The 26,062-nt window shown below is 63.2% G+C and overlaps 7 protein-coding genes across 8 annotated transcripts; 3 read left to right on the top strand and 4 right to left on the bottom strand.

Moving 5' to 3' along the window:
* Positions 1–281: 281 nt before the first annotated feature.
* On the bottom strand, positions 282–4,875 carry ZSWIM3 (zinc finger SWIM-type containing 3). Its single transcript, XM_090064442.1, has 2 exons — positions 4,721–4,875; positions 282–2,899 (listed from the first exon to the last, which is right to left on the bottom strand). The coding sequence occupies exons 1-2, from the start codon at positions 4,873–4,875 to the stop codon at positions 925–927; spliced, it is 2,130 nt and encodes a 709-aa protein (XP_089920568.1). The 3' UTR covers positions 282–924.
* Positions 4,876–5,351: 476 nt separating this feature from the next.
* ACOT8 (acyl-CoA thioesterase 8) lies at positions 5,352–7,960 on the top strand. 2 transcript variants are annotated; one of them, XM_090064454.1, is made up of 6 exons: positions 5,353–5,482; positions 5,724–5,860; positions 5,968–6,193; positions 6,798–6,955; positions 7,281–7,472; positions 7,586–7,960. In XM_090064454.1, exons 1-6 carry the CDS (start codon positions 5,382–5,384, stop codon positions 7,702–7,704), a joined length of 933 nt encoding a protein of 310 aa, XP_089920580.1. In that variant the 5' UTR covers positions 5,353–5,381; the 3' UTR covers positions 7,705–7,960. The 2 variants fall into 2 exon arrangements, with proteins under 2 accessions (XP_089920581.1, XP_089920580.1); XM_090064455.1 differs by lacking the exon at positions 5,724–5,860 and having other exon boundaries at positions 5,352–5,482.
* A 632-nt stretch (positions 7,961–8,592) lies between these two features.
* On the bottom strand, positions 8,593–10,977 carry SNX21 (sorting nexin family member 21). The gene is made up of 3 exons (XM_090064452.1): positions 9,913–10,977; positions 9,668–9,813; positions 8,593–9,400 (listed from the first exon to the last, which is right to left on the bottom strand). Exons 1-3 carry the CDS (start codon positions 10,214–10,216, stop codon positions 8,729–8,731), a joined length of 1,122 nt encoding a protein of 373 aa, XP_089920578.1. The 5' UTR covers positions 10,217–10,977; the 3' UTR covers positions 8,593–8,728.
* A 161-nt stretch (positions 10,978–11,138) lies between these two features.
* Positions 11,139–14,215, top strand: TNNC2 (troponin C2, fast skeletal type). The gene is made up of 6 exons (XM_090064460.1): positions 11,139–11,239; positions 12,423–12,474; positions 12,840–12,983; positions 13,084–13,198; positions 13,515–13,651; positions 13,896–14,215. Exons 1-6 carry the CDS (start codon positions 11,237–11,239, stop codon positions 13,925–13,927), a joined length of 483 nt encoding a protein of 160 aa, XP_089920586.1. The 5' UTR covers positions 11,139–11,236; the 3' UTR covers positions 13,928–14,215.
* Positions 14,216–14,348: 133 nt separating this feature from the next.
* LOC149856927 (regulator of G protein signaling 9-binding protein-like) lies at positions 14,349–16,520 on the top strand. The gene is made up of 2 exons (XM_090064457.1): positions 14,349–15,286; positions 15,641–16,520. The coding sequence occupies exons 1-2, from the start codon at positions 15,118–15,120 to the stop codon at positions 16,120–16,122; spliced, it is 651 nt and encodes a 216-aa protein (XP_089920583.1). The 5' UTR covers positions 14,349–15,117; the 3' UTR covers positions 16,123–16,520.
* Positions 16,502–17,723, bottom strand: UBE2C (ubiquitin conjugating enzyme E2 C). Its single transcript, XM_090064459.1, has 6 exons — positions 17,482–17,723; positions 17,366–17,393; positions 17,188–17,274; positions 16,893–17,097; positions 16,755–16,814; positions 16,502–16,674 (listed from the first exon to the last, which is right to left on the bottom strand). The coding sequence occupies exons 1-6, from the start codon at positions 17,571–17,573 to the stop codon at positions 16,616–16,618; spliced, it is 531 nt and encodes a 176-aa protein (XP_089920585.1). The 5' UTR covers positions 17,574–17,723; the 3' UTR covers positions 16,502–16,615.
* A 130-nt stretch (positions 17,724–17,853) lies between these two features.
* On the bottom strand, positions 17,854–26,060 carry DNTTIP1 (deoxynucleotidyltransferase terminal interacting protein 1). Its single transcript, XM_090064453.1, has 13 exons — positions 25,921–26,060; positions 25,573–25,643; positions 24,689–24,785; positions 24,176–24,274; positions 22,644–22,712; positions 22,124–22,180; positions 21,925–21,986; positions 21,641–21,686; positions 21,094–21,152; positions 20,855–20,915; positions 18,762–18,833; positions 18,359–18,414; positions 17,854–18,094 (listed from the first exon to the last, which is right to left on the bottom strand). The coding sequence occupies exons 1-13, from the start codon at positions 26,005–26,007 to the stop codon at positions 17,959–17,961; spliced, it is 972 nt and encodes a 323-aa protein (XP_089920579.1). The 5' UTR covers positions 26,008–26,060; the 3' UTR covers positions 17,854–17,958.
* Between the last annotated feature and the right edge of the window lie 2 nt (positions 26,061–26,062).

Below are 26,062 nucleotides of genomic sequence, written 5' to 3'. Positions count from 1 at the left end.
CGGATCCGCCTCGGTTCAGCGGGGTGGGCTTCTGCTGCCGTGACGACGCATCCTCCAATAGCTATAGACCCTCCTAGCAACCAGCCCACGACCTCAGAGCGAGACGCCCAATCAGCGCCGGCGAGGTCATGTGATTCACTCAGGTCGTCACGTGACTCGCACCCCCGCGCCAACGCCCGCACGTGGGAGCCGCCCTGCTCCGGGGAGCGCCCTGGGTGGCCCCTGCCCCGCGCCCAGGGGGAAGGGCCCAGCGCAGCGCAGCGCCCGGGAGAAATACGGCTGGATTACCATGGAGCTGAAACCACGGTTTAATAATTCGCAATTCATTTGGTCTGAACACACAGCAGCAAAGGGGCGCTGGTGGCTGCAGAGCAGGAGCCACAGCAGCATTGCACTTCCCTGGGGAGCGAGCTCTCTGCGCCCTGCCCAGCGCCTGAAACAACTCTCCCGTTGCCTGGGCAGCGAGAGGCAGTTCACTCCAGACTTAAAAACCAAGAACTACTGAATGAACGGGGGGAAACTAACCACCTTGACCATAGGCCCCGCTGCTGGGCCAGTCCTTCCTAGGCTTTGGTGGAAAAACAGTGGTGAAGAGCCCTCCAAAAAGGGGATATTGCTAGCCTGGCTTCTGCAGCCCTAGTGCCAGGCAACTACTGGCTGGACAGACGGTGGCCAGCTGGGAACTACGCTATTACAGGTGCCTAGAACCTTTGTAGAGCTGTGCAGTGGAGTCAATGGCTGGGCACCCGGGAAAGTCTCAGGTTCCTTAGCTGGATCTTTAACAGTCCTACAAGTTCACCGTAACCCTGAATCTCCTTGGGGCAGAGTGGGAAGGGGAAGAGAAGCTGGGGTAGGGTCAACCCATTAACTCTCCACAAACAGCTCAGTTCATCTTTCATGTCTGAATCCAGCAGGCTTCACCTTTCACATTAGCAACTTCTTGGTGTCTGTCGGCGACTCTCCAGAAGCTGCCGCTGCTGGCTCCACTTCCACCTCCTCCTGTTTTACCCAGAGGAAAGGCAGGTCCCCCACATTTCTGCAGGTAAAGGGTTTCTCATCTTCCTCCTCTGGCTCAGAGGACTTAGTCCAGATATCCACAATCATTCTGAGCGTGGAGCTGCGCTCCTCCAGCTCCTCCCCATCACACTGCAGAAGCAGATTCGCAAGCTCTTTGCTGAGGGACTGGATTTTGTCAGACCTTTCTTCTGCCCCTGGCTGGGCACCTGCTAAGTGCTCAGTGTGGTCCAGGAGCTTCTCTCCTAAGCCTGATGGGTGTTGATGCTTCTTCTGCCAGCGCTTGCACACCATAGCTTCTTCTACTGCCCTCTTGTTTGCATGCAGCACAGACAGGATGTGCCTGCAGGGCAGCCGGTACCGACAGTGGAAGTAACAACTGCAGCTCGTACAATCTTTGCTGACCTGGTGCGTGTCTTCTAACAGCTGAACCACAATCTTGTTCTTCATGCTGATAATCTTGGTTGACTTCTGCATCACCTCCCACTCACTCAGGTACAGCTGGTAGCTCAGGTCAGTGCAACTCTTGTGCAAAGCTGCCAGCATAGCACCTGTGGCCTTAGCTGGTTCCTGCTTGATGACCTGCTGGGGAGGCTCAGGAGAGCTGATCCGGGCCTGCACAGGAGCACGTTTTGGGGTGGCACGCGTGCGTGCTTTAGGCTTCTCGAGGCTGTTCCGGCCATCCTCTGGCGACAAACCCTGCTTCAGGTTTTCCAGGCCTTTGGTGTCAAAGCAGTCTGCGTATTCGACAAAGTGAAGGATGCTCGTCTCCAGTGGTGACTGCTTGCTAAAGAGAGTGGATAGTTTATGGGTGATGAAGTCCAGACTGTCCATGTAGGTGCTGCAGGAAAGGAGACCTTTCTTTGCATGCAAGTACCACAGCATCTCACAGGAGAACCAGTTGGCCTGAAGAGAGTCAAACAACTCTTTGTCCACTAAGCGCTTCACCAGCTGAGACAAGCCGTCTAGATTTGGGCTAGAAGGGGAAAAGACAGCCTCCCTCAAAGCTAGTGTCACATTACGCTTGAAGGAAGAAGAGACTTCTGCTTCCTCTACCTTCTTCTCTAGGAGTTGGGCAGTGTGATAAACAGAGAGCAGTACTTTGGCTGATGGAAAGAGCTCCTGCAGGGTGGCTTTGTGAAGGAAGGCCATGTCCACAAAGACCACCTTGACTTTCTGCCACTCTGGATTGAACTCCTTGAAGACTGTGAGCATTTTACTCACGTTCTCCCCAGTGTCCTCCTTGAGGACAGCAAAATGAACCAGCTTCCCTACTCGGTCCTTGCTTTCTGCTAAGAAGGCATAAAGCACGTGTCCTCTCTCACTCTGCACCCTGTGCAGCAAGAGGCTCTCAGAGAACTTGACAAACAGGCTCTTCATTTTGCTGGTCTGGAAGTTGAGCCTGTCGAGCTCCTGGCTGCTGCCCACACTGATTGAAGCCAATGACCCCATGTCCACCCTCAGGAAGTTTTTCATGACTTCGGCAACCTTGACTAAAGCTGAGGGAGAGGCATTTTCTTTGACTACCTCAGGAACCTTACTGAGCAGAGAAGTTGACCTGTCTGGAGTCCTGTCAGGTGTCGCAGAGTCTTTGCCAGCTGTTTCACAGTCTTCTGCCTTAGTTTCCTGTTGTCTACGCAGTTTTGTGGCGGGTTTGTCATCTACCGTGGAGCTGGCTCTTCTTGTCATCCGAGAAGAGCCTGTAAGAACCACGGGAGCCCCTGGCTCGACATGAACGTGTTTACTGTTCAGCTCTGTGATCACCAGCCGGTCAATCTCCTCATTATATTGCAGGACAAAGTAAGCAGGGCACAAGTTGGGCTCTTGTTTCCTCTTCTTACTGTATTCCCGTGATCGGATACAACAGAACTTCACCAGCATGAACCTAGGAAAGAGGAGAAAAGTTAGCAAAAATCAGCAGGATATAGTTCTGGAGTAGCAGAGTTTAGCACTGCTCGCTCACATGCCTGCCCATGTATCCAAAGACTGAACACATGAGAAGGATGTCATATAAAGGTCATAACCAAAAGGTGTTAGGAAGGTTCAGAAAGACATCATTGAACACAGCAGATACAAGTCTAAATTTACTGCCATGTTTGGCCTCAAGCCCTCACTTCTGATGGTGCATCCAATGTTTGTTTCTGACTTGCCCAGTCCACAGAGGCAGCAAGATCGAAAACAGATCATCATTGCCATCACTTCTGAAAGCAGCCGTGAAGAGTGAAGGAGCTAGGCTCTGATCCTGCAGTGTGACTAGATCCACTGGCTTCTACAGAAGCGGTATTGGGCCAGTACTCCCGGAGAATTGCTCACATCAATAAAGGCTGCAGAATCAGGCCTCGCAAAGTGTAACAGAATATCAAAATCTATTAATTTTGAAGTGGCTGGAGAATGTCAATAGACACTGCAGTCGATACAGAGAGTGTCCTTAGGAAAAGATTAATGCATGAAATCAGAAGTAACCAGCGTGCCTTCATAAAGGTATCACCTCAGAGATCAGCATTAAAACCTGGTACAGGAAATGAGAGAGCATGCAACACAAACTAAAGGCAGAGGCCCGCCTGCAGAGGAAGATCTCCGTGAAAGATGGGGGGGATAATACATGTGGGTGAGGAGGGAAATGAGAGAACATGTTAATGAAGCAGAGAGATACTCCATAATTAAGGGGTGATGGCGCACACTCAGAACTGGCAAAGCTTTTACAACTGACTTGCTGAGTGCAGCAGAAACTCAATGCGCAGGAACCTAGAACTTGTTTCGAAGTTTAACACACACCATTGTACACCGCCCCCCCCCGCAACTTGAAAATGTAGCCCATGACTTTTTGACCGGATGTAGTCCAGGCACAAGAGATCATGTTCAAACAGGCAGGTCAAGAGCTCTTACGCTAAGTGGACACGAAGCTGGACTGAGGCCTAGGAGGGCTGGGAGAAGTTCCAGGTTTTGAAGCCTGCTCAGCATGAACATGACTGGGAGAAGCCACGTCCAGGCCCTACACCCCTGTCCCCATCTGTGAAATGGGGATTGTGCTACTGGCTTGTGGAAAGCACTGAGACCTGGGCACGAAAAACACTGCAAGAGGTCCAGGCACTGCGTCTTTCTTACGGCGGTTTCCATCCCAAGGCTTTTAAGAGGACGCACTTCAAAACCAGCCACTGCTGTGACCATTTCAGCTGCATGCAGCAGCTTTAGACAGGAAGCGAGTCAGAATCCTGCAGGCAGTTCAAATGGCAAAAGTCAAGGGTCCACAGCTGCTCCTGGTGCTGCCTGGCCAAGACACTTGCTTGGTGGGACCAGGCCTCCGTGGCCTCCTGCTGCTCTGTGCCCTGTGCCCCTTCATCCATGCGCTCCCTGTCCACGGCTCCGCGAGGGCCTGGCACCTCCTTCTGGCCCAGATCAAGCTGGCGTGCACCCAACCAGGAGGGAGGCTCTGGCCCACAGCACCCCGAGGGCTGCTTGCCTCACCCTGCTTCACACCCATCTCCGAGCAGAGTGTCACTGGGCAGCGCCCGCTGGCTCCATGCATGTGTTCCAGGGCCCACGGGCACCCCTGTGGTGCTCCTGTTACGACCCCGTGACCTCCGCCCCCATCATTACTTGCCCCGAGTCACCTGCAACACATCACTAGCAGCCCCTGCACCAAAGGGAGCATATAGCCTCCCTGGCAGGCGGGTGGGCAGGTGCCTGGAGCATTCAGGGCACTTACGTGATGTCCTCGCGGATGCGGGTGCCGTGGCGGCGGTTGTAGAAGCGCACGGAGGTGCAGGTCTTCAGGCCGTAGTGGCACCGGTTCTCCTTCTTGTAGGTGCTGAAGCACTCCTTGAAGTCCTCGTAGTTCTTGAAGCAGGAGCCCACCTCCATGACGCTCGCACTGTGTCCTGTTCAGCCACAGCCCCTTATGCGGGCAACACCTCTCCTGTGCCCTGGGACCACCCCCCCACCCGGGGTCTGGCAGCGCCTCCTAGCCCTGCCTCGTGCTGCTGCCCTACCTTTGTACCCACTGCTATGCCAGGCAAGTCAAGGCTGCCCGCTGTGCCCCACTCCCCTGCACTGGGGCCCGCTTCCGCCCCGCGCCTCTTAACCCAGCCCGAGCACCGCCCCCCGCCGCGCGCTGGCCAACCGGGGCCGCGGGGACAGCGCGGCATAGGTCCCCCCCAATCGGGCCGCGGCTGGCGGTCACGTGAGCCGAGACGGGCAGCGGCCGCGTCCAATCAGTGCACCCCTCCCAGCCCCACCCGGGAGCCGGCCACTTCCTGCTTCTCCGAGGGTGGCGGCTGAGTGGCAGCGGCCGGCGCCAATCAGCCCGCGGAGCCCGCTGAGCGGGGGCGGGACGTCCGGCTGGTCCCGGCCTCGCTGGACAGCAAAAGATGGCGGAGGACGGTGGGGAGTCGCCGGATGCCGGGGACCTGCGCAGCATCCTGGTCACCAGCGTCCTCAGCCTCGAGCGCCTCGACCTCGACCTCTTCCGGTGCGCGGGGCGGCCGGGCAGCCCCGCCTCGTGGGAAGCCCCGCCCGCATCCTGGGACAAAGACCCTGGAAACTCCCCCCCTCAAAAGCCCCGCCCTTATCGTGGGACACCCCTTGGAGGCCCCGCCCCCACCCTGGAATGACCTGCCTCCATCCTGGGATGACCCCTGGAAGCCCCGCCCCTGTGCTGGGAAGCCGCACCCCCACCCTAGAATGCGGGGGCTGAGGCTGTGTCCCCGCAGGGGGCGGCACTACTGGGTGCCGGTGACACGGCGGCTGTTTGGGGGGCAGATCGTGGGGCAGGCGCTGGTGGCGGCGGCGCGGGCGGTGAGCGAGGACGTGCATGTGCACTCCCTGCACTGCTACTTCGTGCGTGCGGGTAAGAGCCGGGGCCTCGGCCTCAGTTTGCCCAGCTGGGGAATGGGGGTGCAGGGTGGGCTCCCCGGCACCAGGCCCCTCAGGGTGACGTGGTTGCTCCTGGCGCAGGGGACCCTGGCATGCCGGTACTGTACCAGGTGGAACGCACCCGCACCGGGAGGAGCTTCTCGGTGCGCTCCGTGAAGGCCGTCCAGCACGGGAAGCCCATCCTCATCTGCCAGGCCTCCTTCCAGCGGGCCCAGCCCAGTCCCGTGCAGCACCAGTTCGCCATGCCCGCCGTGCCAGCCCCCGAGGAGCTGCTGACGCGGGACGAGCTCATCCACAAGTACTTGCAGTGAGTGCATGGGTGCAGTGGGACGGGTGCTGGGGACCCCTCGTGCCCTCACGTGCAGCTGGCAGAGGCAAAGCGTCAGTAGTGCGGTGGGGGCCAGGCCAGAGTGACAGAGCCCTGAGCCCCCTGAGAGGTGAGCCCCGATGACAGGACCCCCCATTTAGACATGTCTGGCCCCAGCTGCAGTAATTTGGGGAAGGCGCTGTGGACCTGGGAAGGCAGAACATGAAACAGGCCGAGGACAAACAGTTCCTCCTCACGCTTCGCTCTTCCCCAGCCAGGGCTTACTTCTCCCTCCGTGGCCAGCGGGAATCCCTCTTCCCCGAGGCCTCGGCTTCTCTGCTGCTCTCAGCAGGTTCCTCCCCCACTGCTGCACCACAGCACCTGCATGGGACGCCCCCATCTCCCCATACTGGGGTTCGTGCCAGCAGGCTGCAGGCCACAACCCCAGCCAGAGCTGTGCTCTGGGCCCTGGCACCGCAGCCTGGGGTCTTGCTCACAAAGGTCGTGGGAGGGGAGCGAGGGCCCCGGCAGGGCAGGGCAGGGCTGCAGCTGACACCCCTGCGGGGACCAAGCTCTGGGACCATTCCCATGTCTTGTCTTGGAGGGATCCCAACTTGGTGGAGAAGTACCGGCAGGGGCTCAACAAGATGCTGGCGCAGAACGTGCCCATTGAGATCAAGCCCGTGAACCCGCCGGACGTGTTCCACTGGCAGCCGCAGGAGCCCAAGCAGCTGTTCTGGGTGCGAGCGCGCGGCTACATCGGTGAGTCCTGCCCAGGGCTGGGCTGAAGCTGTTCCTTGGCCCCACTCCATGAGCGCTGCCAGCACCAGAGCAAGCAGAGAGCATTGGCCTGGAGCCCTCACTATCCCTGAGGCCAGGGCAGGGCTGAGTCAGCCAATACTGGCTTCCAGGCATAGCGGGCGAGCATGGCACTGGGACCACAGGAGGTGCCAGTGGTCAGGGCTACTGCTTTGGCACGTCCTGCAGGCACCCTAGGAACTCGGCTCCACGCCCCACCCCTCCTCAGAGCATGATGGCTTGCATCCCGCGGGCCCCTGGCCCCGTGCTCTAAGCCACTGCCTTGCAGGGGAGGGTGATATGAAGCTACACTGCTGCGTTGCTGCCTACATCTCTGACTATGCCTTCCTGGGCACCGCCCTGCTCCCGCACCGGCAGCACACGGTCGAATTCATGGTCTCCCTGGACCACTCCATGTGGTTCCACGCGCCCTTCCGAGCCGACCACTGGATGCTCTATGAGTGCGAGAGCCCCTGGGCCGGTGAGTGCAGGAAGCCAAGGTCCCCCCCACCCCTCCAGTGCTGGGGCAGGTCTGCCCACACCCTCGGGGGAGCTGAGGGGCTCCTAGGTAAGAGTTGTCCCTTCTCTCGGCAGGTGGGAGCCGAGGGCTGGTGCACGGACGGCTGTGGCGCAGGGATGGGGTCCTGGCCGTCACCTGTGCACAGGAAGGAGTCATCAGGGTGGCAGAGACCCCGATCGAGAGCAAGCTGTAGCTGCCCCCGCAGAAAGGCCGCCCTGTCTGGAAGTGGGCATGGGCCTGCTGCGGAGCCTGGGCAGCAGCGGAGGGCTGGAGCCAGCTGGAGCTCCGTGCTGCTGGGAGGCGGTGGCACAGCAGATGCAGGCTGGGGCCAGGCAGACGCAGGCTGCAGTTATGTCACGTTTATTGAGGGTTCGTTACACACTGGACTGGCAGCTGCTGTCTCTGCCTTGCTTCCCCTCCCCCCCAATAAAGCAGGTGTGGCAGCTCCCGCATGGAGTCGGTACCTTGTGCCTGGCTGTGCCCAGCGGGGCAGTGTCCCCAGCACAGTCACAGGGACCTCGGAGGGGGCGGGGAGTGGCATGGGGAGATCCTGGCTGGGGGCTGCTCTGCCCTGGCTGCTGCTGAGCGGCTCTTGCAGGGCTGCCTGGCTGGGGGCTGTTGGTGCAGAGTGCACACTGCTTCCCTTTCTCAGTTCTCTTGTTCCCACCCTGCATCCAGCGCTGCCCTGGCTGCATAGCCACCCGCCAGCTACATGGGGCTGGGCTGGGCTTGAGGGATCCGTGCGTGGCTTGCAGAGCCTGGCAGGCCCCCGGGGTGGAGGAGGACTCCTACCTAAGCAGGGGCAAAAGTGCAGGACTGGAAGTTGGCCAATAGGAGGGCAACTGGCCTGGGGCTGTTAGCCAGGGATCTGTCCCATGGAGGGGTGAGGGAGGGGAGGGTTGGTGTGCACAGACTCAGCAGAGCCCCTGTCCTTTTTCCTACCAAGACTTCAAGTATGGTTCAAAGCCCTGGGCCTGGCCGGAGCTGTCCAGGCCTGCCTGCCTGGCACCAGAACATCCCGTCTAGAGCCTCCTCGCTCCCAGCAGCGCCCGCCGGGGAGTTCCCTCGGCCCAGCCGTCAAGGGGCTTCTCCCAGGAACCCAGCAGTGGCATGCCGGCCACGTTCTCCGGCAGGGCCGGGCCTGGGGCCAGCCAGGTGGCCTCCGGACACACTGCCTTCCCCGTCCTGAACACACCTGCCGCTGCGGCCCCCCGGCCTCAGTCCAGCGTCTCCTTGACAAGGAACTCCTTCAGGGAGGGCTGCTGGTCCAGCGCCACCCCCGCCTCCTGCAGGGCCTGCAGCCGGGCCTCCGACCGGCGCTTGTCCTTGCCCACCCTCCAGGACAGGTGCACGTGGGCCTGGAGGAAGGGCCCCAGCAGCGGGTGGCCGTGCTGGGTCTCCAGCAGCTGCAGGGCCTGCTCGCAGTGGTGGTGCGCCTCGCCCAGCTGGTCCAGCTCCTGCTGGCACACGGCCAGGCCGGCCAGCGTGAGCAGGAAGCGGCCCGAGCTGCAGACGGCCAGCTTGTCTTGCAGCCGGTAGGCGTTGCTCCAGGCAGCCAGGGCCTCGCGGTACATGCCACTGCAGGTGAGGCGCTGTGCAGTCTGCAGGTCGTGCAGGAAGAAGAACTCCAGGAAGGCGGGGCAGCGTCGCACCTCGGCCATGGCATGCAGGTGGGACAGGAACTGCTCGAAGGCGCGGCTGCGCTTGGCGATGGTCTCGGCCGTGAAGTTGCGCCGCAGCCGCTTGCGGGGGAAGGCGACACCTGCCAGGTCGCTGCCGAACTGCCTGCGCAGGCGCCGGTTCAGGCACTCGAAGTCCGAGTAGCGCCGGGCGATGGTGGCGGGCGCCTTGTCGAACTGGCCCGAGCGGATCAGGTAGATGGTGTAGAGCTGCGGGAGAGCGGACGGGGGCGTGAGGGCCAGCACCTCTGCAGCAGGCGAGGGAGCAGGAGGCAGGCCGGGCTAGGCCGCAGGCCCAGGGGGATGTGCCAAGCGGGAGCGGGCGGCAGCAGCCGGACCCGGCGGCGATAGTTACCTGAGGCTCGTCTGAGCCGCCGGCACGGTCCCAGCAGCACAGGGAGAGACAGAGACAAGAGTCAGCGCCAGGCCCCTGCCCTGGCCGTCTGCTCCCGAGCCCCCTGCCCCGGGCGCACTCACCACGTATTTGGAGGAGCGGTCGCTGACCACGCTGGCGCTGGTGACCTCGAAGACCAGGCGCTGGGGCGCCAGGGAGCTGCGCGACCTCCGCCACAGGTCCTGGAGCTGGCGTGTCAGCAGGCTGCTGCCCGGGCGCTCGCTCCAGCCTGCACCGGGCAAAGGCAGCTGTTGCCCGCACCTGCCAGCAGCCCCGCCGGCCTCCGCCCGGCCACCGCCGCCCCTTGCCCCGCAGCCCGGCCACTCGCCTCCGCTCCCCGCGGCGGCGGCGTCTCCCGGCGGCTCCGGCCCCAGGGCGTCCCGGGCACCCCCGTCCTCGCCCCCGGCCCCGGCCCCGTCGTCGTCGTCGTCGTCGTCGTCGTCGTCGTCGTCGTCGTGGCTGGAGAAGCTGAGGGTGCCGCTGAGGCGCGTGGACAGCCCCTCCGTGTCGTCCTCCAGCTCCGAGCTCTCGGGGCAGTCCTCGGCCCCCGGCGCCGCGCCGCCGCCCGCGCCCGCGCCCGCGCCCTCGCCCGCCAGGACGTGCCGCAGGCGGTGCAGGATGCGGGCGGCCATGGCTGCGGGCGCCGCTCCCCGCCGCCCCGGCCCCGGCCCGCGATGGCCGCCGGGCCGCGGCTCCTCCTCGGACCCTCCCTGCCCGGCTCCGGCTCCGCCTCCGCCTCCGCCCGGGAACCCGGATCCAGGCGCGGGCAGCCCGAGCCCGGTCCCGGTCCCGCTCCGGAGTCGGTGCGGGGCCCGCCCGCTGCCTTATTTAGCGCGGCGCCGCTCCCGCCGGCGGCTTTTCTTAGGAATGTCTATTAATACCGGGCGAGCCGCCGCCCAGCTGCTGCCGTCGCTCCGGCCCTTGCTCGCCCGCGGCGCCCAGCACGCCCCCGCTCGGGACCGCACCCGTGTAAACCCCGGGGCGCTCCGGGAGCTGCCCGCAACGAGCCCCTACACGCCCCGCCCGGGCAGACCCCTTTCCCCCGGCCGCCGCGGCCCTGGGGAGGCCTGGTGCCTCCCCGGCACCCCGCGCCCAACCGCCCGCTGCCAGCTGCGGCCCCACACCAGAGGCCACCCCGGGAGGGGGCAGACAGGGGTCCCGCTCCTGCCAGCACACCGGGCCTCCTCAGCCCAGACGCTGCCCTTGCAGCCCCCGGCTTCCTTGGCTCTTCCTTGGCTGCCGGCTGGGGTGGCTCCACTTCCACCCCTCTCCCCCCAGGCGGCCCTGGCAGATGGATGGATGCAGGGGGTGGTGCAGAGCTCCCTGCCCGGTCTCAGGTGTCACCCTGGGGGGGCTGCATCTTGCTCCCGACGCCCTGACCCACTTCTCACCCCCGGCGCTTGGCCAATAAAGCTTTTGCTAAATTAGGTAAAATGCCCCTGCCACCAACGTGGCATGCGGGAGCAGAGCGGGGTGTCCGATAGGCTGCTCAAGCGGGGGCACCTGCCTGTGGCCAATCGCATGGAGTGGGGGGGAAACGTGCAGGACGCGGACAGTACAAATTTGGGGGCCAGGGGCGGAGGGGAAGCTTTTGGGGTCTGTTTGGTGCAGGAGGCGGTGGCTGTGTCGGGCCCTCAGGGTGACCAGCCAAAATGGTGAGGAGGGCAGCTGTGGTGTGGCGGTGGCTGTGGCAGGGAGCGCCTGGGGAAGGGGGCCTGGGGCTGGGGCCCCTACGCTTGGCTTCACACGCTGGAGGCACGTGCAGGCGGCGCCCGGCTCTGCGGCACGGCCCGTGGCTGCAGGCGGGCCGGCCGCCGCTGTGGTACCGGGAGGAAGTTGCTGGGTCCCGTGTGGCTCCAGCTGTGCTTCGGGCCCTGCTGCTCCCCAGGGGCATGAGCCGGGGCGGCTGCATGGCAGGCTTGAGGGGCAGGAGGCCGTCCTGGCGGGCTGTGCGGGACCAGGGGCAGGCGGGAGGGGTCAGGGCCCTGTCCCCACTAGGAGGGGAGTTGGGGGTTTGGGAACAGCCAGGCTGCAACGTCCAGATTGGTCTCCCATGGGCACGGGTCGACTTGGCTGCTGCGGGGAGGTTGGTGGAGCGAATGGATGGGCAGAGCTGCCCCCTCATGCTGCCGGGAGAGGGAACACTGCAGGGGCCCCCGGACCCGCCAGGCAGATGGGGGACAGGGCTATGGGGCAAGAAGACATGGGCTGCAGCTCAGAGCGCAGGAGGCAGCGAGGGGGCTGGCTGGGTCAGGCACAGGCGAGCACTGGGAAGGGCGGGCGCGGGTGTAAGTTGAGCTCCAAGTCACAAGACACGGTCTTCAGCCGCTGCAGCTGCTGGGGCCTGGCCCTCAAGGAGTAACTCAATCTGGACTGACAGGTGCTGAGGCGCCCGCACCTGCTGGCCCCTATATGGGGCGCTGAGACGTGGCTAAGAATAGCCGCCGCGGCCTGGCCAACACGCAGCTGCGGGCAGGAGAGGCTGCAGGGGCTGGGCAGGGACCAGCTTGACTCTGGGGCTGCGGAGCTTAATGCCCAGCCCGACAACCCGGAGAGGGAGAGCAGCCCGCATGCGTAGGGTCTCGGAGGTGGCTCACACCCCCTGACGAGGCCCGGTGTTGCAGGGGTCTCTCAGGGGAGCCCCTGCTTAGGATGTGGCGACATGCGCTCGGGCAGGGCTGGCGCGGGTGCGGATTGCAGTGGTCACCGCCCCAGGCCTGGCCTCGCTCAGAGCCCTGGGAGCATCCATGCCACATGACACACGAGGCTCTGGGCTGGCTGAGCGGCTAGTGCCGGAGCAGGGGCTGCGGGTGACGTGGCTGTGTGCTCGCCTTGCAGACTGACCAGCAGGCAGAGGCCCGGGCCTTCCTCAGCGAGGAAATGATCGCGGGTGAGTATCACCAGTCCACGCAGAGGCTGCTGGAGTGGGGAGGATGGGGCGTGGCGGCAGATCTGCTCCATGTCTGCAGCTCCGCCAGGCGCTGGCTACTCCTGGGAGGGGTGCGGCACATCCCACCCTGCTGCAGTGACCTGTTCCCGAGCCTGGAGAGGCACCGGGGCTTCTCCCTGCCTGGCCCCACATCCCAGGGCATCAGGGAGCCACAGCCAAGCAGCTGCAGGGTGGAGGTGGCTGTGCACACAGGCAGGCAGGGCAGAGGCTGCTGGAGCCATTGCTGCCAGGTTGAGGGGGCAACCTGCAGGCAGGTGGGGCCATGCAAGCTCCCTGCTGCCCTGCTGACCCCCCTTACCCCACAGAGTTCAAGGCCGCCTTCGACATGTTCGACGCGGATGGCGGCGGTGACATCAGCACCAAGGAGCTGGGCACCGTGATGAGGATGCTGGGGCAGAACCCCACCAAGGAGGAGCTGGACGCCATCATAGAGGAGGTGGATGAGGATGGTGAGCAGAGCCTTCCCGGTCTTGGCAGGGGTGCAGGCGGCTCCTGACCAGGTGCAGGCGGCTTCTGACCATGTGCATGGGTCGTCCCCCCCCCCCCCAGGCAGCGGCACCATCGACTTCGAGGAGTTCTTGGTCATGATGGTGCGCCAGATGAAAGAGGATGCCAAGGGCAAGTCTGAAGAGGAGCTGGCCGAGTGCTTCCGCATCTTTGACAAGTGAGTGGGGGGCAGCCACCATGGCCAGGCCACGCTCACCTGTGTCCCCCAGCTGAGCCCTGCCACATCCCACAGAAATGCCCTGCTGCTGGCGCTGTACCCAGGACCTTCGTGGCAGCATCACCCCAGCTCATGGCACAAGCGTGCATCCCTCTGGCTCCCCGAGTCCTGTCCTGGCCTCCACCCTTGCCTAGCTGCACCGGCGTGGTGCCCGCACCCCTGGCCCAGACAGCCCCTGCCCCCTTCAGCTCCTCGTCTCTGCCAAGGCTCCCCGCTCCCCCCCATGCCCTGCCCCAAATCTGGCCTCTGCCCCCAGGAACGCGGATGGCTACATTGATGCAGAGGAGCTGACCGAGATCTTCCGGGCCTCCGGGGAGCACGTGACCGAGGAGGAGATTGAGGAGCTCATGAAAGACGGGGACAAGAACAATGATGGACGCATCGACTTCGATGGTGAGCGTAGCCCTCGTGCGTTGCTCCCAGCCCGCAGGAGCCCCGCTCCCGGCTGCTGCCACCCAGCCCCCAGCCAGCACCTCCACCCACCCATGGGGAGCAGTGCATTGCACCAACACAGTGCGCAGCCCTGCAACCTGCGCACATGCACTGCGGGGAGGGGGGCATGGGTCCCCTGTGTATGTCGCAAGCCGGTGCGACACGGCCCCCTGGGCCAGCGCTGATGGTGGCTGGTGGGTTGCAGAGTTCCTGAAGATGATGGAAGGTGTGCAGTAAAGGACCAGACATTCCTCCAAGCCAGGCCAGTGCTTCCAGCCCTGCTCCATCCTGCCAGCGACGCTCAGCCCTGCCTGGAAGCAGCCTCTCATCCCAGCACCTGGCCCTCCCGGACCCCCCTGGACTCCGTATGCTCCAGCTTGCTCCGTACAGTGCCACGGCTCCCGCGGGGCCACAGCCCGAGACTGGCTCCCCTCCCACCGCCCACTCACCCCTTGCCGCTAGTCTGTAAAGTGCTGTTTATATTTGAGCCTCATTAAACGGGCAAAAGGTTTGCACTGGCTGGGACCAGGGGTCTGACCTGGCATGTGTGGGCGTGTGTTGGGGCAGGTGGGGCTGGTGCGCTCTGCCATGCCAGCCTCAGCTCCTCGTGGGGGTCTGCGGAGAAGCAGCAAGGTGGAAGTCTGGGGGCCGGGCAACACAGCTATGCCCCGGGAACCCCACCCCAGCTCTGGAGCCGGCCTGGTTGCTCAGAGGGCCTGAGCCCTGGAGCTGAGCCTGGGAGCCGTGCAGCTAGCCTGAGCTGGGCCCTGCCCTTGGGTACACAAGGATGCGCCGGCAGAGGCAGCAGGGCCGAGGCCACGTGCAGGCCTGGGGCCCAGGGCCATGTTCCTACCCACGGCTGCCAGAGCCCGGGCCAGCAGTGAGCTCAGATTTTCCATGGAGACAGTGCTCGTTAGCACCGGCCGGCAGAGCCTCCCTCCCCACACAGGGCAGCCTCCACCCTTGAGCCTGCGGCACAAGGGGCTGGTGGGAGCCAGGCTGGGGGGCACGCAGGCCAGGCTGTTCTCACGTCAGAGCCCCTGGGGAGCCTGCCTGGGGGTCTGGAAGGGTCCTGGCTCTGCTTGGGAAGGGACCCAAGTGCTGACCAGGGCACCCGAGCTCTGAGCGCGGCCGTGGGAACCGGGAGCCTGGTAGCACCTGGGGCCCCATGTCCCCTCTCCGCCGGCAGAGGCAAGCAGCCAGAGCCTGGCGCCACCTCCGCTCAGGGCCTGGGGGGTTAACGCTAACGAGGAAAAGCAGGAGTGCAGCTGTGCCCTGCCTCGCTGCCCCGACATGCCCCCTCTCCTGGGACCCCAGCACCCTCCCCCAGCAATCTGCTGTCCCACGCAGGCAGAGCGGTCACAGAGACTGAGGGAGCAGCTCCGAGGTTGGTGAGGCCAAGCTGCGCACCCGCCAGGGGGACCGCCATGGCCTCACGGGCCCCCTTGGGGGAGTGTGCGGCTGCCCAAGCTGCCCTGGGCAGGGTCACCGCCAGGCACCAGCAGCTTGCACTGCTCCTGGGCAGTGCAGCCGACTGCGCTCAGCTGAGGGAGGAGCTGCAGGAGAGGGGCAAGGAGGCCCAGAAGCTCGGCATGGGTAAGGGGCCCCCGGGGCCTGGAGGGTGGCACCCCATACCGTGCTAGGTGCAGCACAGGCAGGAGTGGAGCAGGGGGTGAAGGGCCCAGCATAGGACTATTCCCCCCACCCCCCAATGAACCTCACTGCAGTCCTGCTCCCCTCCACACCCTGGAGGAGAGCGGAGGGGATGCTGCACCCCAGAGCACTGCTTGGGCCGGCAGTCAGGACCCCTTCAGCCCAGCAGCCTCCTGCAGGGAGCAGCACTGGCCAGGCCTGGGTGAGTGGGGCCCCAAGTAGCCAGCCAGGGTCACCCCCAGCTGTTTCCTGGGGGAGCGCCGCGGGACCAACACCGGCATCTCCTTGGTCCCGCAGGCTTGCGGCAGCAGCTGGAGGCTGGGCTGCGGCCCATGCCTGGCCCTGAGGAGCAGCTGGAGCTCGAGCGCCTGTGGGTGCAGCTGCTGTCAGCGCTGGAGCTCTTCCAGCAGGACCTGTGCAGAGCCCATCACCTCAGCCAGCTCTTCCCTCTGCAAGGCCATGGGCCACAGCCACTCCGCACAGGCATTGCCAGCCGGGGTGGTGCTGGGGCCGTGTGGAGCTGGCGGCGGGCGAGCCGCAAGGGTGGCAGGAGCCGGGGCACAGAACAGGCGGGTGCAGGCCCCGGCCTGGAGGACCGCATGGCACAGGTGGGGGTCATGCTGGCGGAGATGGAAACCAGCCTCAATATCCCTGTCTGGACTGTGGAGGCCACAGAGGCGGCCTGGGCTGAGTGCGGCTCCACCGGTGAGGCAGAGGGGATGGGCAGCGAGATCCCAGGCGGGACGGAGGCGCCCAGGCACTGCTGCACCATGTCGTGACCAGGTGCAGGGAGTGGGACTCTGGTGCTCCACAGGAGGGGAGGGGCTGGGGCTCAGCAGAGGGAGCAGGGGGTCCTGGTGCGGGGCAGGCCCAGGCCCATGGGGAAGGAAGGAGCCTGCCCAGCGCCTGGGTGCAGGAAAGGCCAAGGGAGCAATAAATGCCTCTGTCCTGCCTCCCGTGTTTGGTGCGTTGGAACCAGCTGCCACAGGGTGTCCTGGTGCCCAGGCGCCAGCCAGGCGGGTTAACCTGCCCTGAGATCCCCTGGCCTGGACCCTCCCCAGGGGCTGGAGCAGGCCAGGCTGCTGCCCGCTCAGTTTCAGCCTGGGACCCGAGGGGACGGACCTGGGCGGAGAAGCAGGAGCGGGCAGAAAGCAGCAATAAAAAACACGTGTGTTTATTTATACGTTAACCGTGGATGCGGCGACAGAATTAACTTAACGACAGCCTATGATACAGGGAACAAACCCAGACACACACAGGGACGGGCGGGCGTCAGGTCTCCTGGCTCTTCGCCTGCTTGGCGTATGCTTCCCGCAGGTGGTTCTGGAAGGCTGCGGGAGAGCGGGCGGTTGGGAGGCGCGGGTGGCAGGGGGGCCCGCGGGGTCCCGCCCCGTGCCCAGGGGACGCTCACCTGCTTGGTTCTTCCAGAGCTCGGCTGCGTGCGTGTTCAGGGGGCTGTCCACGTTGGGCTCTGGCGGGACAGGCGGGTCAGTGGGGATGCCCCGGTGCCCCCACCCCCGGGGGGGGCCACGGCCGGGGCCGGCCTCACCTGCCAGCAGGCTCTGGATGGAGAGCAGGATGGTGCGCACGTCGTACAGCGCCGACCACTTGTCCTTGAGGATGTCCAAGCAGATGTTGCCCTGAGCGTCCACGTTGGGGTGGTAGCAGGGCGTCAGGAACCGCACGGCCGGCGCGTTGTAGGGGTAGCCACTGGGGAACTCCAGGGACAGCTTGTAGCGCAGCCCCTCGTAGGCCTGTGGCGCCGCAGCACAGCGCGGGGTCAGGGTCAGGGGTCGGCCACAGGGTCAGGGGTCGGGTCAGGGCAGCCCCCCACACCAGCTCACCGTGCCGGCCGCGCCGTCGATGGTGCCGATCCACTTGAACAGGTTGTCGGACTCGGGGAAGGCCGAGATGCCCTTGTCCCCCGACATCTGGGCACAGGGCCAGGTCAGGGGGCAAGGGGCGGGGTCAGGGATCAGCCCAGGATGCCCCCCCCCCGCCCCGCCCCGCCCCCCCACTCACCATCAGCGTCATGAGCTCGTGCTGCAGCCTGCGGGGGGGGGGGGCAAGGTCAGACGGGCCGGACCCTCCCACGCCCCGCGGGATGCCCCCGCCCCGCCCCCCGGGGTCCCCCCCACCTCTTGCCGACGGATCCGCGGGCGGGGCCGGCGCCGGGCTCGGGGCCCTTGCGGACGGGCGGCGCGGCGGGGTCGGCGTTCTGCGAAGCCATGGCGGGCTGAGCGCTGCCGGCCGCCGTCGCTCGCGCCCGCGCCCGCGCCGCGTTTGAATGGGTCCAACCGGCGGGCGCCGGCCAATCTGCGGCGCCGGCGGCTCGAGCCGGCCAATCGCGGCTGGCGGCAGCCGGGGAGACCTCAGGGGTTCGCCATTGGCCGCCCGGCGGGGACGACGAGCTTCCGGCTCTTGGGGTGGGGCTGGGGGGCGCTCTTAAAGAGCCAGCGGGCCTGGACGGCGCGGTCCCTCCCGCCCCTGCAGACGCCGCGCGCGGGTGCAGCAGTTCCAGCCTTTATTGCAATTTGCCCCCGGCGCGGGCCGCAGGCGCCGCCAGGGCTCGGGGCAGCGGAAAGCAGTGAGTCCATGGGTGCCAGCGCGGCTGCTCAGGCCTCGTGGGGCTCATCCGCGGGCGCGTCGCCCTCGTTGCGCAGCGTCTCCATGTGTTTCTGCATCTTCTCCGTCATCCAGGCCGGGGGGATGAACGGCTTCAGCTCCTCCAGCTTCAGCTCCACCGAGCCCCTAAGGGGAAGCCTGGCATGAGCCCTTGGGGCCAGGGGCAGAGACAAGACCCCGCCGCTCCCGCCCAGCGAGCAGCCGAGCACCTGCCACCGGCCCCCGGAGGTCGAGTGATAGGGCAGGTGGGAGAAGCCTCTGTGTTCCTGGACTTGCTCCAGGCACCCCTGGGCCTGGCAGCGCCTCCGCCACCCCGCCGGGTCTAAAAGAATAAATAAAAAGGAAGGGAAGGAGCTTCCCGGTCACAACAAGCCGCAGCTCGTGCCTCACCTGTAATCGCCGCTGGCAGCCAGGTCCCGGATATCCTCCTCCAGCAGGAGATAGGCCTGTGGGGCAAGTGGAAGACAAGGGGGGTAGGAGCGGTTCTACTCATGCGGCTGCTCTGGCCTCCCTGTGAGCTGCGGGAGGAGCCGGGGCTCCAGGCTTTGTGCACAGCCAGGCCCGCCGTGGGCAGGGATTCCGCATTGCGTGGACCCACCTCACTGGCACTCTCGCAGGCGGGGGTAGTGGCTGCCCCTGGCCAGTCCCAAGGGTCTGGGCACAGTTGCTGCCCTGTTAGGTGCTGCTTTAAAGGGGCCACGGCCCAGCCTGACCCACAGCAGGAACCTTTGCTCTCTGCCTGTCTTCCTCCCCAGAGGCCGCAGGTGGCAGCAGCTGGGCTGGCTGAACTCACCATCTTGCCCCCGGTGGCCCTCATGTGCTGATGCTCTGCCAGCCAGTGCTTGTCCTCAGGGTCGGCCGCGTACTGTAACAGAGCACAGGTCTGAGCTGAGTGCTGGTGGCTGCCTTGCATGCAGCCACCCTCAGGGGTGACACCTCCCCTCACAACAGGGGTCTCAAGAAGGGGTCTCCCAGCACGTGGACACAGCCCCATCCTGCCTTTGGCTCCAGGTGAAGTCACTGCCCCAGCAGGGATGGCAGTCCAGCAGTATTTACCTGCATTGTGGCAGTACCCACTACCTGCCAGAGCCCCTGCCCTGAGGAGCATGTGCTCTAGGATGGCATAGACAGCCACGCAAGACAGCCACCTCCCTGCAGGGCCCCCCTCGGGCCCCGGGGGAGGCACACCTGGGCCACAGGTTAGCGAGGATTTAGTTAGGGAGCGTCTGGAGGGGTTGGATGTATTCAAGTCAGCCGGCCAGGATGATCTCCACCCTAGAGTTCTAAAGGAACTGGCCAAGGTCATTGCAAGTCCCCTGGCCCAACTTTATGAGCACTCGTGCTCTGGTGAGGTACCGGAGGACTGGAAGAGGGCCAACGTGGTCCCCATCTTCAAAAAAGGAGGGAGGACCCGGGAAACTATAGGCCGGTTAGTCTCACCTTGATCCTAGGCAAGCTGTTTGAGAAAATTATGCTGGCACACATCCAGGAGGGGCCAGCAAGGGACTGCATGCTTAGGGGCAACCAACATGGGTTCATCAGGGGCAGGTCCTGTCAGACCAACCTGGTGGCCTTTTACGATCAGATCACCAGATCATTAGATGCAGGAGTAGCAGTGGATATAGTCTTCCTGGACTTCCAGAAGGCTTTTGACACTGTCTCTCACCCTGTTCTCATTAAGAAACGGGGGGGCTGTGGTGTAGACACCCACACAGTCAAATGGGTCGCCAACTGGCTGGAGGGCCACATCCAGAGGGTGGTAGTGGATGGGTCCTTCTCAACCTGGAAGGACGTGGGCAGTGGGGTCCCCCAGGGCTCGGTCCTCGGGCCTGCACTGTTCAACATCTTCATCAGTGACTTGGATGAGGGGGTAAGTAGCACCCTGTTCAACTTTGCTGATGACACTAATATGTGGGGGGATGTGGGCACACTAGAAGGAAGGAATAGGCTACAATTGGACCTAGACAGGTTACAGGGGTGGGCGGACGAGAATAGGATGGGTTTCAACACAGACAAGTGCAAGGTGATGCACCTCGGGAGGAACAACCGGCACCGTACCTACAGGCTGGGGAACTCCCCTCTTGTCAGCACGGAGGCGGAAAGGGATCTGGGGGTCATCATTGACTCCAAGATGAACATGGGCTGGCAGTGTGGACAGGCAGTAAGGAAGGCCAACCGCTCCTTGTCGTGCATCCACAGATGCATCTCGAACAGGCCCAAGGGGGTGATCCTCCCCCTCTACGCGGCACTGGTCAGGCCGCAGCTAGAGTACTGCGTCCAGTTCTGGGCGCCACACTTCAAGAGGGATGTCGACAGCATGGAGAGGGTCCAGAGGAGGCCACTCGTATGATCAGGGGGCAGCAGGGCAGGCCCTACGAGGACAGGCTATGGGACCTGAACCTGTTCAGTCTCCAAAAGAGAAGGCTGAGGGGGATCTTGTGGCCTGTTATAAACTAGTCGGGGGGGGGGGGGGGGATCAGCAGGCATTGGGGGAGTCACTGTTCCCCTGAGCACCGCCAGGAGTGACCAGGAATAACGGTCACAAGCTGGCAGAGGGTAAGTTTAGGTTAGATATCAGGAGGCGCTACTTCACGGTCAGGGCGGCTAGGGTCTGGAAACAACTTCCAAGAGAAGTGGTGCAGGCTCCTACTCTGGGGGTGTTTAAGAGGCGGTTAGATGAACACCTTGCTGGGGTCATTTGACTCCAGTACTCTTTCCTGCCATGGCAGGGGGTTGGACTAGATGATCTGCTCAGGTCCCTTCCGACCCTAGAAACTATGAAACTATATACCTTAGGCATGGGAGAGGCAGAGCATGCGTGTTCCCCACCCCCTTGCAAGAGCCCTGCGCAGGCCCCAAAGGAAGCAAGGCACTGTGGTTCCTGACCTTGAAGAGGTGCGGGTGTTTGATGTAGAGCCGCCCTCTGGTTCCTCCCATCCCCAGAGCTCTGAAAGAGGAACGAGCAGCAGGGTTAGGCCTGCGCAGAGGGTGCCTGCAGGCTCCCTCCGCCCTGAGCCCACACTGTCTCCTCCACTCAGAGGAATTTACCTGGCAACAGGATTCCCGCAGGCTCCCACCCCCAAGGGCAGCACTGCCCTGCTGCTGCCCCAAAGACAGTTCCTTACTTGTTTGCTCGAGATCCCAGCACAAAAGTCGTGGTCTCAGTCAGCCGGGAAGGATCCCACTGCGGAGCCACAGGGAAAGGGGAGACAGAGTCTGAACAGGCATAGATCAGCCCCCCTGCAACCTCTCACCCCCTTCTCCCATGTCTGCAATGGGCCCCTGCTCTAGGGGGACAGCTCGCTGCAGGCTCAGGTTTCCGTGGAGGAGGAAACAAGTCTCTTGTTTGGCCGCTGAAACAGGCAGTGGAGCTTTTCAGACCTCCCAGGCACAGCAAGTTGCCCTGGAGTCCAGTACACCCAGCCAGGAGGTTTCCATGTCATCTGAGCCACAGGGCTGTGCCAGGGAGCAGGCAGAGGCTCTGGGGTAGGCAGGTGGCAGGCAAGGGCTTCCCCTGTCCCATGCACTGAGGGGCAGAGCAGGGCAAAGCACGGACTAGAACAAGCCACACATTGGAGGGACATCACTCCAGCCTCATTTGCTGAGAGCGGGAGAGGCAGCGAGACTTCACCAAGCACCACTGCTCCAGCCACAACAGGGGTAGGCACCTACCTTTGGCCCGTCGCGCCGCAGCAGCTCCGAGGATTTGAGCTTCCACCTGCAGAGGAAAAGCCAGAGCAGGGATGAGTTCCCAGAGGGATCAGCTGAAGCAGCCTGTGTGGGACAGAACCCTAGGGACTGCCTCGGGGGACAAGCTGCTTTGGCTGGGAACGCTCTTCCAGCTGCCACTTGGGCAAGGGACGCCAGATGAGTGTGAGCTGACTGCTCACACCCCCCCTGCCCTTGGGTGCCCAGGCAGTCTCTGCTCTCCACTCCTAACTGAGCCCTATACTTACGTAGCCATGCCCGAGGCCCCACGGTCGTTCAACAGACTCTGTCCAGGAGGCCGCCCCTTCCTCTGGAAGAGAGAAGCTCTCCATCATGCACCTGTGTGCGCGCGCTCCCTGCTGGGTAGGCTGCTTTAGCCATGTCCAGTTCCAGTGGCTCTCTGGGAATACGAGCAATGGAGCCAGGACTGCTGGGGAATCCTCTTACCTTCTTGGGAATGGGGCTTCCTCGCTGACTGGACTCCTCCTCTACTTGCCGAGCACGCTGGCAAAGAAGTGGGCAATGGGTAAACACAGTCCTTTACACCAGCCCCAGCCCCCCACCAGCCACACCAAACTTGGAGGGAGAAATCTGGATGCTGCCCCACAAGGGCACATGGGATGCTGATTGCCCAAATCCATGACCAGGCCTGGGACCTGCTGCTATGCGCAAGTCCTCTTCTCCCCCTGTCCCCCTCCCCACCTCATTGGCACAACAGTGGAGCAGACAGAGCCCAGGGATGCCACCCTTTCCCCTGCAGTTGTGTGGCAGGACTAGGACACACTGCCTGGGACACCCCTGTACTGCCACACCCCAGGGTCTCCCTCAGTCATCAAAAGGACTGTGTAAGAATGGCCATAGGCTTTGCCTAGCTCCTGCTGGACAGTCCCTAGAAGTCCGGTCAGCAGCAGTCCTGCCTCAGATACCCAAAGAAGCTCAGCCTTTTGGGATGAACAGAAGGGTCTACCTTGGGTGCCGGCTGCTCGTGGGCCAGCCTGGGGATCACCTTCTTGCCATCAGAAAACAGCAGCTTGGCCTAGGGGAGAGAGGGAAGGGCTATGGGCACCACTGGAAGCTGCTGTACTTTTAGGACCCCAGACGGAGGTAAAAGGGGGCACAGGGCTGGAGGTGGAACAGATTCTCTCCCCACAGGCTGCAGTCACTGCTGGGATTCGTTCAGAACTGCCTCTGGCATAGATCCCTGAAGTAACAAATCCTGCCCATCCAGGTTCTGACCCCATGGCCCAATCACCTCCCTTACACAAGTAGGTTTTTCAGGGCAGGGAGGGTTCTGACGGAACAGGCCAGAATGGGCTGCCCAGGGCACGGGTTCTCGCAGGGAGAAGGCAAAGCTGATCCTGCAAGGGTTACTTCCTCTCTCAGAGAACCAAAAGCCAGCTCACAGCTCTGCATCTCAGGTCCCACAGTAAACAAGCCCCCTCCCCAAGGCTCCCAAGTTCCTCACATGTAACCACACTCACCCCTGCCCTGTAGCCTCCAAATCCCCTTTCGGATGGGAACTTGGCTGGCTGGCCTCCCACACAGAGGGCTCCTGCCCACCACTTCCCCTTTCTGGGGAACACAGCGCCCACTCCAGAACCCTGCCAGGAGGGCTTTTGTAACGTGCCCATGTGGTCCCCATATCCAGGCTAATTCCAGGCCGTGAAGGAGGGAGAGGAAGCTCTAGTACTCTGCAGTGCCCACAGAGATGGCCCATCCAGCAGCCCTTCCCCTTTCAACAAGGGGATTCAGCCTTCATGCTTCTGCTGGCCACTGGGATGGCTGCTTGGCACAGAGAGCTGTCATAGGCTGGGAGGGGCCACACAGGTCATGACCACCTCTGTAAGCTCCCCCTGCAGACAAGTGGGCAGGCAGTGTAGGCACCAGAACCCCCAGGAGTGTCCCTTGCTCTGCAAAACACAAGCCTCCAATTTGCACCTGTTTGTCTGAGCCTCCCTCCCAAGTGCAAAGCCACTTGAATTGTGTTGCACTAGTCTGATCTGGGAGCAGAGGGTAGTACAGGGTCAGTGCCCTAAAAGGAGAGGTCACAGCCACCTGGCCAGATGCAGCCAGTGCACCGCTAAGCGTGTCATGGCTGGGCCCAGATCATCATAGGGATGGAAGCTCTGCTGAGGTTCCCTCTGCATTGCTGTGTGTCAGGCTGGCCCAGGCAGAGCCAGAGAAGCAGTTCGCACTGGCTGCACAGCCCTGGCTCCCCTCCTTTCCTAGCTTAAGTCACCACAGAGCAGGGGCTGGAGAGAAGTGCTTGCAGCTCCAAAGTGCCACCACTGGCCAATCCACACAAGTGGTGACTACTTCACACAGATACACACGCCTGTCGGCATGGAGGACATCTCACACAGTGAAGCTGGGGGGCCTGGCTCATACTGCTGTGTCCTCCAGGGACTAAAGGGTCAAGCAGTTGTTGTCTTCACCCGGCTCCTCCCTGGTGATTCAGGGGCTGGGCCCCTGCGGCCTACTGCAATGGCATGTGCCTACCTGTTCCAGGCAGTTCCGACACGTCTCCTGGATCAGCTGCTCTGAGTCCACTTCCTCCCCCACGTTCTCTCGCACATTGCTCGCTGCTTTCTGGAAGAACTGGAGAAGGACCCCCCGGGAGGGTGAGAGCGATGCTGGTTGCATTACCCCTCTCCCCAGCAGTCTCCTTGTACAGGCCTCTGTCCTCAGCACAAGCTCACAGCTAGGCACAGTCAGAAGCCAGCAGCCTTGCAACCACCTGTGGTCAGGTCAGCCCTGCATCCTGGGACTCGGGCTCTGCTGGATGCTTCAAAGAGGGGGTGGTTCTGTTCCCTTCCAGGAATCAGCCTCCCTCACCTCAAGCTGTTAAATGCCCTCCATGTGTCTAAACCCTCTGGAAGGGGGCAGGAGGGGCATCTGCCCTTTCAGCCTGGACAGAGCAACACATGGCCACAGGCTGGGGGCTCACAGGAACAGGGCATAACTTCATAGGCTGGAGGCAGAAGAAGCCCCTCTCTCCTCAAGAGCTTTTACCTTCATGTACTTGTTGAAGACATTCTGGATCTCCTCATTGATGCTCGGTTGCAGAACAGCTCGCAGCAAGTCCATGGAGACCATAGGATCTGTGAAGCTGAATGCAGGGGAAGCTGTACCAGAAAGCTTTGCCATGCTGACCCCCCCCTTTTCCTATCTCTTCTCTAGCATGCTGGGGCACCCAAATGCCTTCTAGTCCCACGGTTTCTGATGAGAACATACAGGTCTCTGCACCTAACAAGTCTCCAGGCTGCCAGCCTGTTACTTCTCTGTTCTAGCACCTGACTACCAGCAGCTCTGAAACCCTGGCCTGCTAAGAGAAGGGATTGATACAGCTCCCTTCTCAACCCGTCAGCAATGCCTGAGGGGCTGAAGCAGGAATAGTGAACCCCTGGTATGGGTGCCAGAGTATGGCACAGAAAGGCATTTTGCTTGGCACGTGTGCCTCTGGGCAGAGGGCAGGGAAAGGGCCAGGTCCGTTCTCCTACAACAAGGATCGTACCCTCACAGCTCCCATGCCATCTGCCCCGGCCTGCCAACATTTCACGAGTTGAGGCTGCAGGTGTTTTGGAAATGAGGCCCAAAAACGTTGTGTACCCCTGTGCTAGAGGCTGGGGACAGCAACAGGATGCTCCCCTTCCAGCAGGAGTGAGCCAGGAGCCCAACAGTGCTGACCTGGCTGCAGGCTGAGCCTCAGTCTTTAGGTGGGGCCGGGTAGCACCAACCCCACAAGGGCCAGGCTGGAGGGTCTTGCCCCCGTGCTAAACCCAGGGGGGCAGGAAGGGATTCCCCCTGCTCAGCCTGGTCTGCACCAGGGGCTGGCCTTCCTCTGCAGTGGGGGTATGGCCTGGGCTCAACGGGGACCGGGGCGGGGCTGTGCTTACCTGGTGGTCATCTGCGAGCGCCGCCCACGCCGCTGCACCTGCCGGTGTTTGATCATGATGTTCCAGGGGCTCTGCAGGGATAGCCGAAGAGTGGGTGCTTGCACGGGACCCCTAGACCCGGGCCACGGCAGGCGGCAGCCCCGGGTGGTGTGTGAAGAGGGGAAGCCCCAGGGGGAGGTATAAAGGGTGGATAGGACTGAGGAAACATAGAGGGGTGGCAGCTCCGGGTGGCGGGGGGGCGACAGGACTGGGGGGAAGCTCCGGGAGGGGGCTATGAAGGGGGGAGGTATAGAGCGGGGGCCAGGACTGGGGGGGCATGGAAGGGGCAGCCCGGGGCGGGGATCTCACCGTGCTGACGAGCTGCCCGTCGCCCTCGTGCGGCCCCTCATCCTCGGGCGGGCCCGGCGGCTGCTCGGGGTCTCGGGCCGCCCCCATCCCGCCTGCGGCGCGAGCCGTCGCACCCGGAAACGGCGCTCCTTGGCTCTGCGGG

Source organism: Crocodylus siamensis, chromosome 10 (assembly GCF_052110815.1).
Source record: "Crocodylus siamensis isolate JL-2025a chromosome 10, ASM5211081v1, whole genome shotgun sequence".
Lineage (NCBI taxonomy): Eukaryota > Metazoa > Chordata > Crocodylia > Crocodylidae > Crocodylus > Crocodylus siamensis.
This window is presented reverse-complemented; position numbering and strand designations above follow the sequence as displayed.

Bases quoted from the DNA above. Each gene is read 5' to 3' on its own strand.
- UBE2C (XM_090064459.1), bottom strand. From the start codon at position 17,573: ATGGCTTCGCAGAACGCCGACCCCGCCGCGCCGCCCGTCCGCAAGGGC. The intron at 17,394-17,481 runs GTGGGGGGGACC...CCCCCCCCGCAG, and splicing joins CGCGGATCCGTCGGCAAGAG to GCTGCAGCACGAGCTCATGA. The intron at 17,098-17,187 runs GTGAGCTGGTGT...GCGGCGCCACAG, and splicing joins TCGACGGCGCGGCCGGCACG to GCCTACGAGGGGCTGCGCTA.
- TNNC2 (XM_090064460.1), top strand. The intron at 13,199-13,514 runs GTGAGTGGGGGG...CTCTGCCCCCAG, and splicing joins TGCTTCCGCATCTTTGACAA to GAACGCGGATGGCTACATTG. The intron at 13,652-13,895 runs GTGAGCGTAGCC...GGTGGGTTGCAG, and splicing joins TGGACGCATCGACTTCGATG to AGTTCCTGAAGATGATGGAA.
- LOC149856927 (XM_090064457.1), top strand. From the start codon at position 15,118: ATGGCCTCACGGGCCCCCTTGGGGGAGTGTGCGGCTGCCCAAGCTGCC. The intron at 15,287-15,640 runs GTAAGGGGCCCC...TTGGTCCCGCAG, and splicing joins GGCCCAGAAGCTCGGCATGG to GCTTGCGGCAGCAGCTGGAG.
- ZSWIM3 (XM_090064442.1), bottom strand. From the start codon at position 4,875: ATGGAGGTGGGCTCCTGCTTCAAGAACTACGAGGACTTCAAGGAGTGC. The intron at 2,900-4,720 runs GTAAGTGCCCTG...CCTCTTTCCTAG, and splicing joins CGCATCCGCGAGGACATCAC to GTTCATGCTGGTGAAGTTCT.
- DNTTIP1 (XM_090064453.1), bottom strand. From the start codon at position 26,007: ATGGGGGCGGCCCGAGACCCCGAGCAGCCGCCGGGCCCGCCCGAGGAT. The intron at 24,275-24,688 runs GTAAAAGCTCTT...GTCCTTCTCCAG, and splicing joins TCTTCAACAAGTACATGAAG to TTCTTCCAGAAAGCAGCGAG. The intron at 21,687-21,924 runs GTAAGTATAGGG...TTTCCTCTGCAG, and splicing joins GGGGCCTCGGGCATGGCTAC to GTGGAAGCTCAAATCCTCGG.
- ACOT8 (XM_090064454.1), top strand. From the start codon at position 5,382: ATGGCGGAGGACGGTGGGGAGTCGCCGGATGCCGGGGACCTGCGCAGC. The intron at 5,861-5,967 runs GTAAGAGCCGGG...CTCCTGGCGCAG, and splicing joins CTGCTACTTCGTGCGTGCGG to GGGACCCTGGCATGCCGGTA. The intron at 7,473-7,585 runs GTGAGTGCAGGA...TTCTCTCGGCAG, and splicing joins GTGCGAGAGCCCCTGGGCCG to GTGGGAGCCGAGGGCTGGTG.
- SNX21 (XM_090064452.1), bottom strand. From the start codon at position 10,216: ATGGCCGCCCGCATCCTGCACCGCCTGCGGCACGTCCTGGCGGGCGAG. The intron at 9,814-9,912 runs GCGAGTGGCCGG...TGCCCGGTGCAG, and splicing joins CGCCGCCGCGGGGAGCGGAG to GCTGGAGCGAGCGCCCGGGC. The intron at 9,401-9,667 runs GTGAGTGCGCCC...GCTCTCCCGCAG, and splicing joins ACCGCTCCTCCAAATACGTG to CTCTACACCATCTACCTGAT.